This window comes from Heterodontus francisci, chromosome 8, assembly GCF_036365525.1.
Source record: "Heterodontus francisci isolate sHetFra1 chromosome 8, sHetFra1.hap1, whole genome shotgun sequence".
Classification (NCBI taxonomy): domain Eukaryota; kingdom Metazoa; phylum Chordata; class Chondrichthyes; order Heterodontiformes; family Heterodontidae; genus Heterodontus; species Heterodontus francisci.
In genome coordinates this window covers 37840108-37860549 of record NC_090378.1, presented here as the reverse complement: position 1 = coordinate 37860549, position 20442 = coordinate 37840108, and the positions used below count along the sequence as shown (strand labels likewise).

The window sequence follows — 20442 nt, the reverse complement described above, 5'->3', positions numbered from 1 at the left end:
ACTTGACCCATCTCATTCCCCTGAACCAGATCCAGCAATACCTCTGCTTGTTGGATTGGAAACATACTGATGTAGAAAATTCTCCGAAACACTCCAGAAACTCTTGCCCCTCTCTGCCCTTTAATTATCCTAATATAGACTGGGAATGTAAAAATGTAAAGTCCCTCATTATAACTACTCTAATTCTTGCACCTCTCTAATTTCCTTGCAAATTTGTTCCTCTATATCCTGTCATCACTTAGTGAACCAGTAAGATATGCCTCATGGTCTTCCCAGGAGCAGTGAGTTACAGCTGACTTTTTTTTTCCTGCCAGCTGGACTCACTTGGCTCCAGCTTTAAAAAATAAGCACCAAGTACTTTGGATGTTTTGCCAACTAAGATTTACAAGTTTCGTTTAATTGTTAGAGGCTTGTGACCAAGATAGCAGACTCCAGCTGCAGGATGGTTTAGAGTCAATACAGGTGAGCACATTGTCATGCAGGCCCCCACTTGCCAAGAATGAGACATTAATTTTGCCACATGAACATTGATTTTTAAACTGTTTCTGGAGTAAAGAACGAACTTGCTTTAAAAAAACCCCACCAGACTCTTGACTGGAAAGACATTTGCATAGTAACAGACAGTACTTGGAAAGGACAAAGGGGCCACTCCCTGCTCCAATTTAATCCACAAATGGACTTTTGATTACCAGACATTGAAGGTAGAGAGGCTAGCATTCCTGGTTAACTGCTAAGATGACTGAATACACAACAGATGTGGTTAGACTAGTTTAGTCACATGACTAACTGGCTGTTGGAGATTTTTTGAACTTGCCAGAATTTGAACTCAAAGCAGTTTGCTCCTGGACTGAAAAGACCTCTCCCCTGTCTACACCCATCTCTCTCTCATGGAATTGAAGTCCCATGAACCCCAAGAGAGAAAAGTCTCCTAAAGTGAACAAGGTTTAAGAATAATGCTGGGCCCCAACAAAAAGCAAGAAATACTTACAAGCAACAACTACCTACAAAAGGACCATAACAGTGAGCTTGAAGCACAGTAACAAGATATTACCTCAAACTGTTTTCCCTTATTTTTTCTTCTGCTCTTTTCATTAGCAGGTGTGTATCGCATGTGCCTGCTAGCGTGAGGCACGGCGTGTATCTGTAGGTGTTAACCGAATTAGAGTTTAAGTTCTAATTAATTTAATTTTTTTTCTTTAAACCCAAGAAAGCCTGTATATGCTCATTTCTTCACCTTATAATTGGAAAGTGGTGAACAAAGATTCACCAAGGGCGAGCTCAAAACACAGTTTAAAAATTAAATCCTGTTACAAGACGACCAGGTGAAGGCTGAAAGAGACCCAGAGACACCTTTCTCACCTGGTCGTAACATCATCATAAACTTTTGTTATTGAAGCAAAGATCAGTTTGTTGAAAGCTATTCCTCAACCCATACATGATCTCAACTATCTAATTGTCAAATTCTTTTCGAAATAAAATGATTCTAATCAACAGGTGTTAGTTTTTGTTACAAAAAGTAATTATGTTGTGTGATGTAGAGTAATGGAATCTGCAGCAAAAACAAAATTCATAGCAACTTTCCAGGGACTGGCTGTGCTGTGCCTACTGCTCAATGGCCTGAGCTGCCTCATACAATCCTGTGTGCGCTTGCATTTATAGTGATCTGCTTCTTGGATCAAACAATTACCTTAAGCTTTACTAGTTTTGTGTCATTCTGTGCAAGTACTGGATGAAGCACATCATGGCTACTTGATATACCTCTAGGATTGGTGAGTGATGTGAATGGGATTCATATCTGCAAAGGATTGTAGTGTAATTTTTGATTTGCATACCAATTTGTGGCCAGAGTAGGAAAAGCAACATTGTCACTACTTAGGTTATCTTCCCAGCTCTAGATATGTGGGGCACGTGGCATGTCATTCAATACACAAGGTCAGGCTAGCTTTCTTTGATAGGTACTTTCTTGCCAATCTGAAGATTAAAAGGAAAAAAGGTAACTGAGAAAGGGCCCTTACCCTGTTTCTTATTTGAAAAGATCAATTCATGTTTGAGGTCTTCAAAAGTTTTAATACACAAAAGTGGAAATTGGCAGGACTGATGTTGAACATTTTGATGAACCTATCTACAAGTTTCACTTGAAAATATCAATTAGCTCGCTGCTCACCACTTGTGTTTGGAAGCTGCTCAATATGATTTACAAATTAGAAAAAAGGTAGTCAACAGCTCTAAAACAGTTTGTATGGTATCTAATTTCTTTATTAAATGTGAAACATTACAGTATAATGATTCTCCAATGTATTCCAATGACCCATGCATTCTGGGATTGGATGTGGACCAGAAAATAGTTCATATTTGACTTTTCATCTTCAGTACAGCAATCATCTAGGGATAGATTAAGAAAACCTTAATTCAGATCTTCAGCAGCTAGTTTGTGCATAAAAATTGGGTCATTTCAGAATTGAAACTATTGATTTCTCTCCTCCTATTCCATTTCTAGACATACTGGATTAAAAAAGTGTAGGAAATGTTTTTAGTTACAAAGCAGATTCCATGTAAAGAGCTTGTTTTGCCCTCACAGTAGAACAGTTCCAAAAAAAAAAATCATTGCCATGCTTCACATCAACTCCTACAGACTGCAAAAAGTCTGATTTTGCCTTTACTTCAAGGCAAAAGTTACAATATCCTGCAGATGGTTTATAAACCTAATAAAGTTCACCAAGAATTCAAAGTGTTTCAGCAGTCTAACAGAGGTATATCAAGTTACTCAGACAAAATAGTGTTTAACTTGCATACTGAATTGGCCTTTGATTTTAAAATCAATTGTTACTGGAGGAGGATACTAAAACTAGACAAAAAAAAAAAAAATCACTGTTCATGAAACCCAGATAAAAAAAAAAAGGTTTGGTAGTGTATGCAATTGGAACAATTATAAAAGGATGTGTTGTAGAATTTAGAGAACCTTGTATTTATTAAATACAGTTCCACAATGCCAGCACATTAAAATTGGTCTAATGGAACATTTCTGCTATATTTTGGGGCAGTTTGGGGAAGGATGACAAGGACACAGTAATTCTGTTCTCCTACTTAATAGAAGTTATCCCTTCAAACAAGTTCATTTCTTCACAAGCAAAATAAGGAATGGATTAGAGAAATCAATGCACCCTGAAAAACTAATCAAACCTGCATTGCCATGTACGCATAGTTTCACTTTTAGTTATGTGTCACAAACTCAGTTCAAGCATATTGTATACTAGATATAAATCTGTACAATTTTCAAAAAAAAAACATTTAAGAAAATTCATATGGACAAAGTTTTAGAAAGAGGATTGCAAGGGCAGGAACAGCAAAGAGGAACACATGCAGTTTGTGGCCTCTGGGTGAATGATAGTTGAATCAGTGGCCATGACAGTTACAATGCAAGTGCTTTAACACATATTTCAGATTCACAAATTGATGCCGATGACTCCTCAGCCTTGAGTTTTGGCAGCTTGTTCCTCCTTCTGCAAGGCTTGTCTCAAGGCCTTCAGGTTTCCTGTAGGAGACATAAAAATATTAATATATACAGACTAAAAGAAATCTAATGGCTAGATGAGAAACACACATCACGTCATGGAACTGTGCAACATGAATAAATCGCAAACAAGCTTTGTTTCTAACCACATGACAACTCAATTAGTTTAAAAAGGATACTATTTATAATATGATCCTCAAAAATCTCTTGTATTTAAATATTTTATTTAACTTAAAGATCTCTGTACAGAGTGAATAAGTTAGTTGCAGCTTTAAGAAACTAACACTCCACAAACATGAAAAGGTCATTGACAGCAACAAAGTTCATATTAGCTAACAAGCTATAGTAAATGGTATTAACTCAAGTGCATCCTTGTCTTATTTAATATTAATGAGTACAAATCACAAAAAAGATCCTAAACAAAATGAAATATTTATCCTACATTAAGCAATAGCAATTGGGGTCAACTACAAAATCTAAAGTATGGAATGGGGATTGAAGGAAGATAATTAAGGTATTAATGAACTCTGCCACTAAATAAATGTACTGCTTAATTGCTGATGCACGCTTAAATACCACATTTTAGTGTGAAGAATGATCTTGGCATAGTTCTTGGGCAAGATAATGCTGATATGGTGATTACACTGATCATCACTAATATTAAAATTTCAAAATGACCCAAGATATCATACTATTGCATATTGGATTCTCTACAGATATGGTTTGTCTGACCCAATTCAAGTTTACTGCAGCTTTCAACCATTAATTGGAAGGCCTCAATAATTTGGAGTTTAAAAAAGCACTCCATTATTTATATTTTCCTGTTCTGCCAATATCCATTTTAAAAAGACCACAAATGCCTTCTCTGTATTTTAAGAAAATGGTACAATACATTGAATGTTCATGCGTTTGCACTATCACGAGATGTGACAAGTATGTTGCCCCCTTCCTTTAGTGGGAAGAGAAAGGATGGATTGCTTTTGTCAGTACATTTCAAGCCCAGAAGAATATGCAACATGTTTTTTCTTTCATGGGGCGGGGTGAGTGGTTGGGGAAGGGACTTAGGTAGCTGACCCAAGGTAGGGTCTTACTCACACAATGCTAAAAAAGGTCAACACACCAGTGACCATAAACAGTGGGATGTGGGGGGGTGGGGGAGGGAGGAGGGAAAATGACAGTGGGTGAAACACATTTTGGACATAAGCACATGAAAAAATGTTAGTAACAGAAGCTCCCCGTTCTATGCTACGCTCAATTTTCTTTTCTTGGGCGTAGTTTTAAGTGGGTTGCTGATTTGCTATCGCACATGGCCAATTTCATCCAAGATCTATTCTATGCACAAATCCTTGCCTGGGCTCCAGGTAATTTACAGAAGGAAGATAACATTGGAGAGAAGAGTAAAAAGCAGTAGAGCAGCACCAGGAACAAAAAGAAAAAATTCAATCCTCCCACTCTTCTTTACATAGGCAAAATCAGCTCCAATTCATAATAGCTTTCCTTTATCCAATACAAGAATGTAATTTTAAAAATGTACTGTCAAATTCTTGAAATATTTCCATCCTCTCGTCCATATACGTTTGTAATATGTTGGTGTAATTCTCAACATTATAGTCAGGTAGCTGAGTCATCTTCAGGAGTTTATTATCTGCATCACTCCACTGAAGTAGTTTCTGTAGGGGAAAAAACATTCGATTGTATACCTTATACATATGCTTATTATTGGTGGTATAGACATTAAGCATTCTTAAATCTGGTGTAGCTTAGGTTGGATAAAATTTTGTGACTTTAACAAAGCTCCAAGTTCAAGGGACATCTTTGCAACAGATCAAGATCCTTGAAATCAAAATTTCACACCTATATGCTACTTCACATTTTTTCCTCCCCACCACCCACACTAAATTCATTTAACAAGCACTAGTTACTTTGTGGTACCTTGTCCATTTGTACAAGAGCCTTGACTGAGTAATGGTGGGCTATTCCAATAAAGATGATGGGGATGAGGTGGGGAGAAAAGAAAGCAGAGGGAAGTCACAAGCAAGCCTGATCCAGTCTTCACCAGATATCTGCCAAATCCATTGTGCATCCCGCAAATGCCCCGATTATGATAGGCTAATATACTATGGATCAAACCTGGGATCCTCCGGGTATAAATGGCTGTCACCTGCCAAACAAAGTCTGTGCAGAGTTAAGGAATTTTGTCTCAAAAAAAAAAAAAATTCTAATGCATACCTGTTGAATTTCTCGATGTTCATCCACCACTTGTTCTTCCAGTTCAAGAATTCTAGAAACGTCTACATGCAAGTCACAAATCTTTGATGGTGCCTCCTTTAAATGGAAGGACAATCAAGAGAACACATCTATAAGCAAGAATTTAGGTCCTTTAAAATAGTGTGCATATAGCAGATGAAGGTCAGTGCTTTTTAACTACATGGCAGAATGTATGCATATTAGTGACTGAAGTGTTAAAAAAACAAAATAGCTTTTTAACAATGTTAAGTCTTGCATTACACCCTCAACAAGGGACATGAGCAGCAGTGAACTTTAAAGCTTAAAGTACTGGTGGGTTGCCTGCAAATTTCATCAATTAGATTATGCAGGTGAATGCAAATCAGGAGCTGCTTATTTTAGATTTTCCATTTTTTCCCCCCATTACCCAAAACTTTGCTTTGAAAGCAAGGTAAATTATACATCCAAGAGACTGACTGGTCTCACTGCCCTTTCCATCTACTCTGGGTGATTAATTTCAAGTAATTGTCAACATGAAAGTTTTTTTAAAAAAATCAACTGATCAGGAGGATCTTTGATCACCTTGGGGTAAATGAAAAGCAAAACAATGCTAGTACTATGTGCAGATAGAACACAGGTGTTTTTACATTAGCCAAGAAATGGGAAGTGGGATACAAGTTCTGTAAACTGAACAACTGTTACAGAGCTGATATTTTGCTTCAAGAGGCTGCACCTCAACATCCAGCAAAGGATCAACTGGCTCTGGATTGCACTGTGGAGTACAGGTCTCATGCGGTTGCTTCCAAAAACTAGCATGCAAAAAAAACCTAAACATAGCAGTATTGGAAGTTTCAGATGAGCGATAGATAGTTGAAATAAAAAAAAAGACAAAGATTTTATTTGCTTAGGATTGAGGAATGTTATACAGTCCCATTCAGACCATTGCAAGATCAAGAAATGAAGTGGGGACTTTCCAGATATTCTATTTCTGGAATCAGTTCATTGTAGTTGACAGATAAGCCAATACAAGGATTGTTTTTAGAAAAAAAAACTACAGACAATGGAAATCTGCCCCACTATGTATTTGTGGTTCTATATTTGTGGTGAAGGCTATCGTCATCCATTAAGGTCCTGAACTTAGAGATGACAACAGCCTTCACCATTCTTGATCCCAAAATTAACTTTTATTTCTTTCAGGGATCAATTAACCTGCTGTGTATTTCCAGCATTTTCTGTTTGTATTTTAAATTCATATATTGATTAATACAGCACAGGGCATTATAAGGGGAGAAGCAGCAGGTCTGTTACAGCTTCATTTTTTGGGGGGGGGGGGGGGGGGGGGGGGAAACTGAGCAAGAAAAAAAAAAAATAGAAAAAGACAAAGCAACTACATACCAAAGCTGTATTGTATTCTTCATATTTTGTTTTACAGTACTACACTTTTCCTGTGTTTAATAATTGTAATCAGGGCTGTTTCAGATACGAGAGAGGTGGTGGTTTAAAGTTCAATAGTTTCCCAATCTGTATGTTTTCATCCAATTTTAAAACAGGTAACTAAATAATACTGTTACACAAACAAGGATGTTTACCAAAGCCATTGTAGCCGAAGGGATATTTTCCAGGTGCCTGCCATGTTTATCATAGGGCATCAAACCTTTCCATTGGCCATGCTAGACAAGAATATGTTCTCTTGAAAAAGGTAGATCTTGCGGGTTGGCGGGATGAGAGCATAAATCAATGGAGTATCGAAACTAACTTCAAACTCCAGATATTCACAAACTTGCTCATGGATTCTTGTAACAAGGATGGGCCAAACAATCTTGAGCCTGCTCCACTACTCACTATTATGGCTGAACGTCTACATTAATAGTACTTTTCTGCCCTATCCCCCACATTCCTTGGTGGCAAAAAAAAAACTGTCTTGAATATACTCAATGACTGGGTATCCACAGCTCTCAGGTACAGAATTTCAAAGATTCACCATGCTATGAGTGAAGAATTTTCCCCTCATCTCAGTCCTAAATGGCTGACCCGCTCATCTCAAGATTAGACTCTCCAGCCAGGGGAAAACAGCCTTTCAGCATCTACCATCAAGTCCCTGAAGAATGTTAAGCTTCAATGGAGGTGAAATTCAAGAATATGGGGCCATTCTACTCAATCTCTCCTTGCATCCCATTTTTCTTACAATGGACTCATTGGACAATTCGCTCTATCAATTACTGTTTCAATATAGTAAAGTTGGCCGCTTCGAGGACCTGTGTTGGAGATACGGTCCTGCCACCTGATGCCAAGGATTCTCCGGAGGCAGTGAAGATGGAATGAATTGAGACGTCGCTCTTGGCTGATATATGTTGTCCAGGCCTCGCTGCCATAGAGCAAGGTACTGCGGACACAGGCTTGATACATTTGGACTTTTGTGTTCGGTGTCAATGCGCCATTTTCCCACACTCTCCTGGCCAGTCTGGAGATAGCTTTTCCCATGCGCTTGTTGATTTCTGCATCGAGGGACAGGTTACTGGTGATAGTTGAGCCGAGGTAGGTGAACTCTTGAACCACTTCCAGAGCGTGGTCGCCAATATTGATGGATGGAGCATTTCGGACGTCCTGTCCCATGATGTTCGTTTCCTTGAGGCTGATGGTTAGGCCAAATTCGTTGCAGGCTGCCGCAATCCTGTTGGTGAGTCTCTGCAGACACTCTTCTGTGTGAGATGTTAATGCAGCATAGTCAGCAAAGAGGAGTTCCCTGATGAGGACCTTCCGTACTTTGGTCTTTGCTCTTAGACAGGCAACGTTGAACAACCTGCCACCTGATCTTGTGTGGAGGAAAATTCCTTCTTCTGAAGACTTGAACGCATGAGAGAGCAGCAGCGAGATGATGATACCAAACAGTGTAGGTGCGAGAGCACAGCCCTGTTTCACGCCACTCAGGATAGGAAAGGGGTCTGATGAGGCACCGCTATGCTGAATTGTGCCTTTCATATTGTCATGGAATGAGGTGATGATACTTAGTAGCTTTGGTGGACATCTGATCTTTATCAGTAGTCTGAAGAGACCACGTCTGCTGACGAGGTTAAAGGCTTTGGTGAGATCAATGAAAGCAACGTAGAGGGGCATCTGATGTTCATGGCATTTCTCCTGTAGCTGGCAAAGGGAGAACATGTCAATGGTGGATCTCTCTGCTCGAAAGCTACACTGTGCCTCAGGGTAGACACGCTCAGCCAGCTTCTGGAGCCTGTTTAAAGCGACTCGAGCGAAGACATTCCCCACTATGCTGAGCAGGGAGATTCCACGGTAGTTGTTGGAGTCACCGCGGTCACCTTTGTTCTTATAGAGGGTGATGATATTGGCATCGCACATGTCCTGTGGTACTGCTCCCTCATCCCAGCACAGACAAAGCAGTTCGTACAGTGCTGAAAGTATAGCAGGCTTGGCACTCTTGATTATTGCAGGGGTAATGCCGTCCTTTCCAGGGGCTTTTCCGCTGGCTAGAGAATCAATGGCATCACTGGCAACATCCTCAGCATATACACCCTACTGAGCCAGTGGCGCTTGAGATGGCTTGGCCATGTGAGCCGCATGGAAGATGGCAGGATACCCAAGGACACATTGTACAGCGAGCTCGTCACTGGTATCAGACCCACTGGCTGTCCATGTCTCCGCTTTAAAGACGTCTGCAAACGCGACATGAAGTCCTGTGACATTGATCACAAGTCATGGGAGTCAGTTGCCAGCGATTGCCAGCTGGCAGGCAGCCATAAAGGCGGGGCTAAAGTGTGGTGAGTCGAAGGGACTTAGCAGTTGGCAGGAAAAAAGACAGAAGCGCAAGGGGAGAGCCAACTGTGTAACAGCCCCGACAACTAATTTTATCTGTAGCACCTGTGGAAGAGTCTGTCACTCTAGAATTGGCCTTTATAGCCATTCCAGGCGCTGCTTCACAACCCACTGACCACCTCCAGGCGCATACCCATTTTCTCTCGAGACAATGAGGCCAAAGAATAGTAAAGTTAAATTGTCATTGGATTGGGGGTCTTCATACTTTAAAATTACTCATTTGCATAAATGTCCATGGCTATTGCTTTCAGCTGATAAGCAGCCCGTTTTAAATGGTGGGGACTGTTATGATTAATTAGACAGACAACATTAATTTAACACTACTTGGTAAATTCTATTAGTTTTAGCATCAAGTTCCTCTGGTGCATTTTTGTAGTTGTTGATTAGTTTAAAAAAACTCCACCCTCAAATCACTTCCTTACACAAACATTGAAAAAAAATAATCTCGTCACTATGCAATGGGGATTGTTTGAAGACATGAAGATGCTTCTTTTTTAAAAAAAAGATTTCTAGACATGGACGATACCAGCAAGGGAAAAGAAACCCAACATGTTTAGCACCTTTCACTGCCTCAGGACATTCCAAAGTGCTTAACAGCCAATGAAGTACTTGTGAAGTGGAGGGAAACGCAGCAGTTAATTTGTGCATAGCAAGGTCCCACTGATAGCAAGAAACAACAACCAGATAATCTGTTTTAGTAGCACTGATTGAAGGATAAATGTTGGTTAAGAGAATCATTCTGCTCTTCAAATAGTGCCATGGGATATTTTATATCCACCTAAGAGTGTGTCAGTTTTAACATCTCATCTGAAAGATAGCAGCCTAGACAGTGCAATGTAGAGAAAAAAAAAAGAACAGACACCCAAATCTAGACCCTTTGGATGTCAAGGAACATACAGGGCAGAACAATAGAAGAAAGGGAGGCTTATGTCAGATACCAAAGAGTTCAAAATTGCAGAAAGCTGAAGGGAGTTATAGAAAATGCAGGGGTGAAATTAAAAAGAGAGAGAGATTAGGAAATCAAGAGAGAGCAAGTCAAAATCAAGGAAAACCAAAAGATGTTTTATAAATGCATAAAAATAGCCAAGGAAAGTATAGGACTGATTATAAACCAAATAGGCAACCAGACATCCTGCCTGACCAACCTCAACTTTGAGGAAGTAAGGACCCATATGGTCTGTGGGAAGTCTATGGCGAGGTATACAAAGACTTTAAAAATGCATCTGACAATGTGTCACAAAAAAGGCTTTGGCTAAGCTCAAAACTATGGAGATTCAAGGTAAATTTGGGAACAAACAAGAGATTGACTAGAGGTGGAATACAATAGGTACTTGTTGGGGAAGGGAGAAGTACCAATACAGGTGTTCACTAATTTATATGTTCTTTAGTTCTGAATGACACTGGTAAAGTAGCATGCGTTAATTGTTCCTTGTTGCCTTGAAGACATTAAGAACCAGCTGCATCACGACACTGGAGTCATATGTAGGCCAGTTCTTTTCTCCGAAGGATATTAGTGAACCAGATTTAAAAAAAAGTATGTGTGGGGTGCAATAAAAACAAGAACTTCTGAAGAAGGGCCACTGACCTGAAACATTAACTCTGCTTCTCTTTCCATAGATGCTGCCAGACCTGCTGTGTATTTCCAGCATTTCTTGTTTTTATTTCAGATTTCCAGCATCCGCAGTATTTTGCTTTTATTATATGGGTGTGGGGTGTGATGAGTGTATATAGACCCACCCACCCAGGGACTGGGGATCGTGTATGTGCGTATATACCAAACAATTTCTGATGAAATTTGACACAGACAATTATTTAAAAAAAAAAGAGTATTGTAAATAGTTTAAAAAGGTTGATGTATTCCATGAATGGTGCTGAAATACCCAAGGATTATGTTAAATGACACCTCAGGTCTTAGTTGATCTTAAGTCTATATGTCTATCAAATGTTGAACTATATAGCTAAAAAAGTCTGAGGAAGTTGTGATCAAACAATACAGTGTAGCTCAAGTACCGAGCATTCGGGTCACAAGTGAGATAGATATTCAAGCACAGGAGGGAAATGCAAGAAAGCCCTATGAAGTAAGTGAAAGATCAGAGTAATAAGAAAAGATTGGAGAAAGTTGGGCTTATAAAGGAGATATCAATTAGATAATCTGACAACTACATAAAAAGAAAGTTAACAGAACGGAATAGATGAAGCCAGAATATTACTTTAAATTATTTGCAAGAGTAGGACAATGGGATACCATTTAAAACCAATATTGATCAAGAAGTTGTTCACACAGTAAAAAAAGGTTAATGGACTACAAGATAAGAGTAGGAAAGTGAAAATCCTGGAATTATTTAACAATTAGATGTTGCAATGGCAGTTATGGTGAACCTTAGGCAAGTTCTGGCTGGAAGAAAGAAAATTGGTTGATTATCTTGAAATTTTGCCTTCAACTGTGCATAGACTTAGTTGAAACAGGAACATTATGCATGTTGGAAGACATACAATATGAAATGTGCTGAACCATCCAGAGTTGTATTTTTACATACAAAAGAAATCTGACTGATTTAAAATACTTGAAAGCTGAAGGAAACAATTGCATATTCAATTTAGTTATAAATCTAGATAACAGCAACAAGTAACCCAGATATCCAAAAGCTGATTTTTTTTTTAATATATATATATAAAAAAAAACTCAGTTATACAGCACAGAAACAGGCCCTTCAGCCCATCGTGTCCGTGCCAGCCATCAAACACCTAACTATTCAAATCCCATATGGAGTCATAGAATCTAAACAGAGAAACACTGATTTGTCTTTCCAGAATGGTGAACTCTAAGAATGGAATTTCACACAATTCGAGCACACTGCCGGAAGAGTTAAGGTAGATCAAATTTTTGTTGCGATAATTTTCTTTGAACTAGATGTTCCTCCTCCCCTCCCACCTCATTACGATCATTTAGATGGAGAAAAAAAAAATTCACATGGAACCCAGATATAGCAGCAATAGGGAAAATCAAAAAAGGAAAAAGCTGCTGGGTTACACCTCCACCATTTCAAGCTATGCCTGTGTCCCCACCAAAAAATTCTGAAACAGCCCTGAGTTTTGGGAAAGCTAGTAAGAAACTAGAACCTAACCTGAGGTACGTCCAAAGACAAACCACCATGCGCTGCAACCATTTCCTGATTCTCACTTAGAACTTCAGTTTCACCAGGCTTTAAAGACAATACCAGAGGGGTGTGTGAGGAGTTATAATAAAGAGCTTAGATTACAGAAGCCATGAAAACTAAAACATGCAGTATTGTTTCCAATTCTCTTGAGAACTTTAATGGACTTTTTTGCTGGACATATTCTACTTTTGAAGTAAATTTAAACAGATTATTCAGTCAAGAAAGACTTGGAAACAATAAAAGGGCACCAGATACTGTTCGCTTGCATGCATGAGCCCAAAGATTCTAAGCACCAGATGGTAAGAACATGCAGTGTTATTCTTTGCAACCAAGACCCTTTCTCTCTTTAAGTAGTTAAGATAACAGAAATTATATTACCAATGGCTTTTACACAAAAGACACTAACTTCTCAGAAGGTGGATCATATTGCCATTAGGCGACATTAGACGTGATAATTGTAAGCTGCTTTATTTTACAATGAGTGAACACAGAATAAATTAACTGGTACAAATGACAAATGTTTAATGCAACATGACTAAATAAATATGCCATACTGACTCATCAAAACTCAGGTTATCTTATCCAATTTAAAAGTTTAACTATTCAACATTTTGACATCCTACCTCAATAAGACCTTTAGATTTCTCTTTAATAAAACCTGATTACTCACATGTAGGTCTTTCTCACCACTCTTGTTCCCAGAGGGAGTAGGGACCTGATCCCCAACACACCCACTTTTGGGGTGCATGTTGGGGAAGCAAATGACCAGTAAACATTGCTAATCAAATTTGATACCAAGCCCCTTTTCCATTGAAATAAATCTAAGAAAGCTCAACAGAAGGTGCATTGCTGCTGTGCCCCTCTCAGTGTGAATGTTGGTTTGGAGCATCAATGATGAGATAAATGGAACCCCCCCCCCCCCCCCCCATTATTTCCAATCATCCTAGGTAACAGTCAATGCCTTGCTTCAATGGACATTCTCCAAATGCATGCAACCTTCCTTTAGAAGAGACAAAATCATATTGGGACCAAAAAAGGGAGAATGAATAAATAATCAGTGGAATGATGCAATGGTCTGTCAAGTAATAGATGGAAACATTAAAAGAAAAAGGATGTATGAATAGCTAAGGCAGTGAGAGGCCCAAAGAAAGGTGAGAAAATAGGAGACAGACCACAGAAAACCCAAGATTCATGTTTGAAACTAGAAAACAAGTTTGAGATTGAAATAGAAGATGCTGGTAAAGTTCAGTGGGTCAAATACTCCCAAATAGAACAGGTCAACAGTAAGGGTGCTGCACCCCTCCAGCATGGAGTTCTGATGAAAAGATCAGAAAATTTTGGGTAGACCATTTTCAGAACACAGTGCTTGTTTTTCAGTGCTGAAGGGTATGAAATAGCAACTGTCTGAGACAGAAAAATCTGGGAATGCAGGTCAGTCTCATTTCAAAATTTGAAAAAACACTTTTGCATATTAGAAATATATTGGTTCAAAAAAAAGTGGGGAGGGAAAGAGAAAGAGGAAAAAAACCCAATAATTATCCTACACACATACAGCCGTTAGGTTCTTGGATCCTGGGATGATGGGAAGGTCACACTACACAATAGTATAGAAGGAAGTCTTCCAAATAAATCACTTGGTGCAACTCAAGTTGATCTGGATATTTTGGCAGAGGGCAAGGGGAAAGTAGATGTAAAAGAATAAGCGATATGCACCTATATGTTACCAGCTCTTAGTACACTGAAGCAAGCAGTGAATTAGAAAAAAGTATATACATGAAAAAAAAAACTTTAGTACATCTTTGTGTTCAGAGCCCAGGACTATTCTCAGAGGACATTTCTAAAGAAAATTACTCCAAATATACTTACATTTTTCTCACAGAGCAACCGAATGTCAGACTGTTCCAAGGACTCATTGAATCTTTGCTCTTTAGATATTGTGGAACATGCTGGCTCATTGGAAACTTCCTCAACACCAAGTTCTTTCACCCTTGGACAGACATTAATACACTGCAATTACCACCCGATAAGCAGCAAAAATAAAAGCACCTCAGGTCACAGGTTTACTGCATTACACCTAGTTATATATTGGTGAGCATTAATTATTTAAATTCACTGGGAAAGTGTCACTGAAACAAAAGACACACATTTGCAATCTAGAATTTGCACTTCCAGCACTATGATTTGAGTCAAATAAGTTTTGGTACTTGAATATCCTGTTATCTAGATTACTCAACAGCAATTCTGCCATACAAAACTTTGAAGTTCAGTGCAATTATTTGTATTTAATAATCTTACAGACTAACGCAAATGAATAGCAATTTACCATTCCCCTTCTCGAGACAGTGATTCATGCTGGAGTAAGACTGAACTGGTGTCTACCTGGCATCTTGCCTAAGTGGGCATTCAGTAAGAGTTTAACAGCAAGTGTTGGCAGGCTATTTAGATTGTGGTGCCAAGGTGAAGACCAATCTAATCCCAATGCTAACCCAGAGCAAGAATGGCATTACTCTCTCTAGACAAATACCATTCTTATTCAGGACAGTAACTAAAAGCTCATTGTCACTCATGGGGGAGGGGGCAGGAGAGCAAAAAATATATACATTTTGGAGAGTAGGCTAAAATCCCAAGATGAAATGGCACTCCATCATCAAATATAGACCCCAACAAACCACAGAAGGGAGAAGTAAAGAGGACATTCAGAATGAAGGATCGCATTAGAACATCTTCACAAATCAACTGTTCTACTACTTGATAAGGTGAATAGCATACGTTAAAAGAACTTTGAATTAAGATAGTACTTTCAAGAAACTATGGCACAGCTTATTTAATATCCCTGATGCATGTTTATTATAACTTTAATAGAAGGAGCCATTACTTGACGCAGCAACAGAACATGCGCTATTGAAGCACAATTACATGCTCTCACTTGTCTTATTCATAAAACGTTTCTGAAATTCAATTTCTATAGCTTAAACTGTTACCTGTCTGCATATCTCAATGTATTTAGAGTGTGTTCACAGGAATTTAATCCTGGTGAAATCATTGCAATCTAGAAAAGAAAGAAAAAATTCAATTCCAGCAATATTAATAAAAAGCTCCCTAATGCAACATCTCAAAATACATCATTTCCAGTTTTGTGGATAGTTCCATGCTGCAGGTAGAACCAGCTATAGCTCCTCCCAGAACATGACTATAATACAGTACCAAACAATAGACATTTCACCTCCCTTTCCAAGCAAAGGATCTCTCTCAGAACAAAAATATGCCAGTAAACTTATACATAGTCAATGACAGACCAAAACAGTTTGAAACATGAAGCACTTGGCATAATCTGCCCTCAATTTGTTAAGTATGTATAGAATTAAAAAAGTGTTGTGCACATGCTTAAGACAAGTTGATTGGAAGGGTCCTAGATTTGATCATTAGCCTGTACAGAGTTCAGCTGGGGCATCAGTGGGAGTGCCACAATGTATTTCCTGAGAAAAGCAGGTTTCACACCTGATTACTTTTCTTTAAGCTACATTGAAAACACAGACAGGATTGGATACTGATGTTCTCCCATGGTACAATAGTTGGCTGATTGTAGGCTCACGTATGTGCAGAAGAACCATTTAAGTAGGTACCGAAGGGCTGGAACCTTACCGCAACACAACACTTCAAGTGATGGAAATATCAATATCAACATTTATGGAAAAGGCAGCACTCTTTTCAGCTCAGCTCGAACAGTGAAGGCAACAGTAACAGCTCATTACATGGTGTGCAAGGGAATATCTTAGGACACCATATGCCATTCAAATGGATTGGTTATATCGCAGGTTTACAGCTCATGATGCTGGATATTTATAACTTCTGTAGTCGCAAGAATAGTAACAAAAGCAGCTAGTTTTTGTGGTCAAATAACTTTGCTTGCTGCAATTAAAAGACAAATACTCGAACACAAACTGACCACATAGACCTGAATTTTAAGTGATTTATAAACTCCACTTGATCTAAAAGAGGATGAAATATTAATGCTTCTCCTTGTAACCATCTGCTCATCTCCCACCAATTGTTTAGAAACACTCCACAGGCCTAAATGGCTCTCATATGGTTTTATCTCTGACCCTCAAAATGCATGACCCAATGGAATGCCTACCTCACCAGAGCATTTGCATGACAAGTTAAAAGAAAGGGGCACAGTAGGATTGGTTAGTGAGACATACAACCATACAAATCAGGAGCAGAAGTAGGCCATTCAGCCCATCAAGCCTGCTCCGCCATTTAATAAGATCATGGCTGATCTGTTTCTGTCTCGAATTGCACACTCCCATCTACCCCCAATAATCTTTGATTCCCTTGCCCAAGAATCTATCTACCTCCACCTTAAAAATATTCAATCACCCCGCCTCCACCACCTCCTGAGGCAGAGAATTCCAAAGTCACACAACCCTCAAAATATTTCTCCTAGCCTCTGTCCTAAAAGGGTGACCCCTAGTTCTGGACTCACCCACAAGAGGAAACATCCTTTCCACATTAAAACCATCATCCTGAGGTATTTATCAAGAGCCATTTGGATGACAAAACATTTTATTGCTCCTCACCAATATGCAGCATCCAATTCAAAACATCCTGCATGATCTACCTCTTGCTAGAAGAGATCAAAGGCAGCTCATAAATTAAAAGGATCCAAGTTGTAAAAATATAAAAGATACAACATACAATTCCTGTATAATAAAACATCACAAAATAGAAACAAATCTTAGACTCTTGCATAGAAAACATACCATGCAAGTCCTAGAGTTTTCACCAATAAATGAATCTCTCAGTACCAGGGTCAGCTTGCTTGCTCGAAATGGTGTATAGATATTATTCTGTCCCAGTGATCGAATGCACTCCTGGAAGACAATAAAACTATTACCACAAAAGAATACAGGTAATTCACACTTTTAAACCAAGCAAATTAAATCCCTAAATCCTTCCAAACTGTCCAAATTTGCCCAGTTAACCTTGTGCAGAGTTAGAAATAAGTCATCTTGGTGCTGCAATAGTATGCCAGGCAAATGAGTAAGCCAGGCACCATGGGAATTGTAGCATGATGAAAGTTAGCATCCAGGGTACGCCATGACAACCTGTCACCTGACATTAATCTTCCATCATCTACATGATCTTGCTCACAAACACGTTTTCTTCGCATTTTTGGTCCCTCCACAATATCCTAACAGCTGCTTATCCAAATTGCATTGAAAAGTTTTGAACAATCGTAAAATGTACACCTCCCCCTCCATACTCCAGGGCTCCAAACACTCCTTTCTGAGATAGCTATTTACATAAACTTGCTGCAATCCACATGGAGAAGATTTAGTATAATTTAGGTATCTGTTTTTCCAGAAATCAGTTCTTTTCCAATTTGTTGATCCTGAGCTCCGTTGGCCACTCCCATACCTGACTTCACATTCTCTGTGAATCAGTTACTATGCTGCAAGATCCAAGGATTGAACAAACACATTGCGATCTAGATTACTGGAACAGATAATGTGACATTTTCTTCTTTGGATGTAGAATAGACACTTCTCAGACCATGGTTCCTGCTATAAATCATGAGTATTTATATATTAAAATAAGTAAATAAACAGTAATTTACAGTAATTACAAATTTTAATCAAATCAAAAAATTCTCCAATACTGATGAACAAATATTGTCCTTAAAACATACTTCTTGGCTGTTCAGTGCCAGAATTGTTAAACAAGTCCCCTCATCGCCAGTGACTTCGGATTAACTGCGATCTGTGTGTAATACGGGTCAAGATTTAACTCCAGATTCCTTTAAATATACCCCACAGCAAAAACATTTAGGTGGTCAGCTATCACAGGATACAAAATGGTATTTGGCCACACAAATATAGTGGCTAGAAAGCCTCAAAGCATGTTTGTAATTGAATGGAATTGCTCAGAAGGGAAGCCCATTAATCTGTACCAAACATTAAGTGATCTGAGAGATGGGCAGTACCTCATCCAAGGAAAATGGCTATCCTAGTTACAGGAGTAATCTATTTCAACCACCATTTGTCCAGTGACCACACTTTTCTTTCTTTCTTTTGGGCCTCCTTATCACAATTTAGCCCTGTCTTTATGGCTGCCCGCACAACAGGCAGGTAAAGCACAAGATCAGGGTGTTTCATATACCAGACTATAATGCATGTTCTCTGCAGTTATCCAAAACTCGAGTAACTAATTTTAATCTTATTCTGACAAACAAAAAAATTATAAATTGAAAATTCAGTTTAAAAAAATACATGTTTATAAGCTTTAGAAAGCTAAGCAATTAGATTAAGTGTAAAAAGCAAAAGGATTTCTTTTAGGTAAGTTTCAAAATTCCTTACTATGCTATATGACAGTCTAGTGTGTTTTAACTAGTACAAAGATTTAATCATGAAATTCAATTCTTTCATGGGATGTGGGCATTGCTGGCAAGGTCAGCATTTGTTGCCCATACTTAATTACCCATGACGACTGAGTGGCTTGCTAAGCCATTTCAGAGGGCAGTGAAGAGTCAACCACATTGCTGTGGGTCTAGAGTCACATATACTCCAGACCAGATAAGGACAGCAGATTTCCTTCACTAAAAAGGAAATTAGTGAACCAGATGGGTTTTTATGACAATGATAGTAATGGTGCCATGAAACTAGGACTAGCTTTCAATTCCAGATTTCTATTAATTAAACTTAAATTCCACCAGCTACCGTGATGGGATTTCATCTGTAAACATACAATCCTAAAATAAAACCCAATTATCAATAGACTAGCAGTTGAATATATTACATAAACACAAATACCATACAATTTCAAGTATTATACAACCCCATGGGCGGCACAGTGGCGCAGTGGTTAGCACTGCAGCCTCACAGTTCCAGCGACCCGGGTTCAATTATGGGTACTGCCTGTGCGGAGTTTGCAAGTTCTCCCTGTAAACCGCGTGGGTTTTCGCCGGGTGCTCCGGTTTCCTCCCACAGCCAAAGACTTGCAGGTTGATAGGTAAATTGGCCATTATAAATTGCCCCTAGTATAGGTAGGTGGTCGGGGAATATAAGGAAGGTGGGGATGTGGTAGGAATATGGGATTAGTGTCGGGTTAGTATAAATGGGTAGTTGATGGTTGGCACAGACTCGATGGGCTGAAGGGCCTGTTTCAGTGCTGTATCTCTAAATAAAAAAAAAATAAATAAAATAATACATTTCCCTTGTGCATTTACTTTTGTTTAGAAGAGGTAGCTTTTTAAAATCGTTAAACTCTTGTAAGAATCATAGAAACTTACAGCACGGAACGAGGCCATTCATGCCTCTGCTGACTCTTTGAAAGAGCAGCTGTGCTTGGTCTCTCATTCCTGCTTTTCATCTGTAACCATTTAAGTTCCTCACCTCAAAGTACTGTCCAACTTCTTTTTAAAATTGTTTATGGAATCAGCTTCCACCACCATTTCAGGTAGAGCATTCCAGACCCTGAAAACTGAGTGAAAGATCACAGATCTTTTGCCAATGATTTTAAAATATAGGATCATAGAAAATTTAAAAAGGCACAGAAAGAGGCCACTTGGCCCATCGTGTCTGTGCTGGCTGAAAAACAATCCACCTATTCTAATTCCAACTTCCAGCATTTGGTCCATAGCCCTGCAGATTATAGCACTTGAGGTGCATATCCAGACTCCTTTTGAATGAGTTGTGGGTTTCTGCCTCAACTACC

At 38.9% G+C, this 20442-nt stretch overlaps 1 protein-coding gene across 2 annotated transcripts in view; it reads right to left on the bottom strand.

Annotated features, from left to right (window-relative positions):
* Positions 1–2248: 2248 nt before the first annotated feature.
* kif2c (kinesin family member 2C) overlaps positions 2249–20442 on the bottom strand; it is a 104627-nt gene continuing 86433 nt past the window's right edge. Inside the window, exons 15-21 of one of the 2 annotated variants that reach the window (XM_068036390.1) lie at positions 17490–17600; positions 15708–15775; positions 14593–14713; positions 12694–12771; positions 5741–5836; positions 5046–5181; positions 2249–3532 (exon numbers count right to left, since the gene is read on the bottom strand). In XM_068036390.1, the coding sequence (XP_067892491.1) occupies positions 3468–3532; positions 5046–5181; positions 5741–5836; positions 12694–12771; positions 14593–14713; positions 15708–15775; positions 17490–17600 (675 nt within the window). In that variant the 3' untranslated portion in view covers positions 2249–3467. The remainder of the gene's footprint in view (positions 3533–5045; positions 5182–5740; positions 5837–12693; positions 12772–14592; positions 14714–15707; positions 15776–17489; positions 17601–20442) is intronic. The other variant, XM_068036391.1, reaches the window with a different exon arrangement.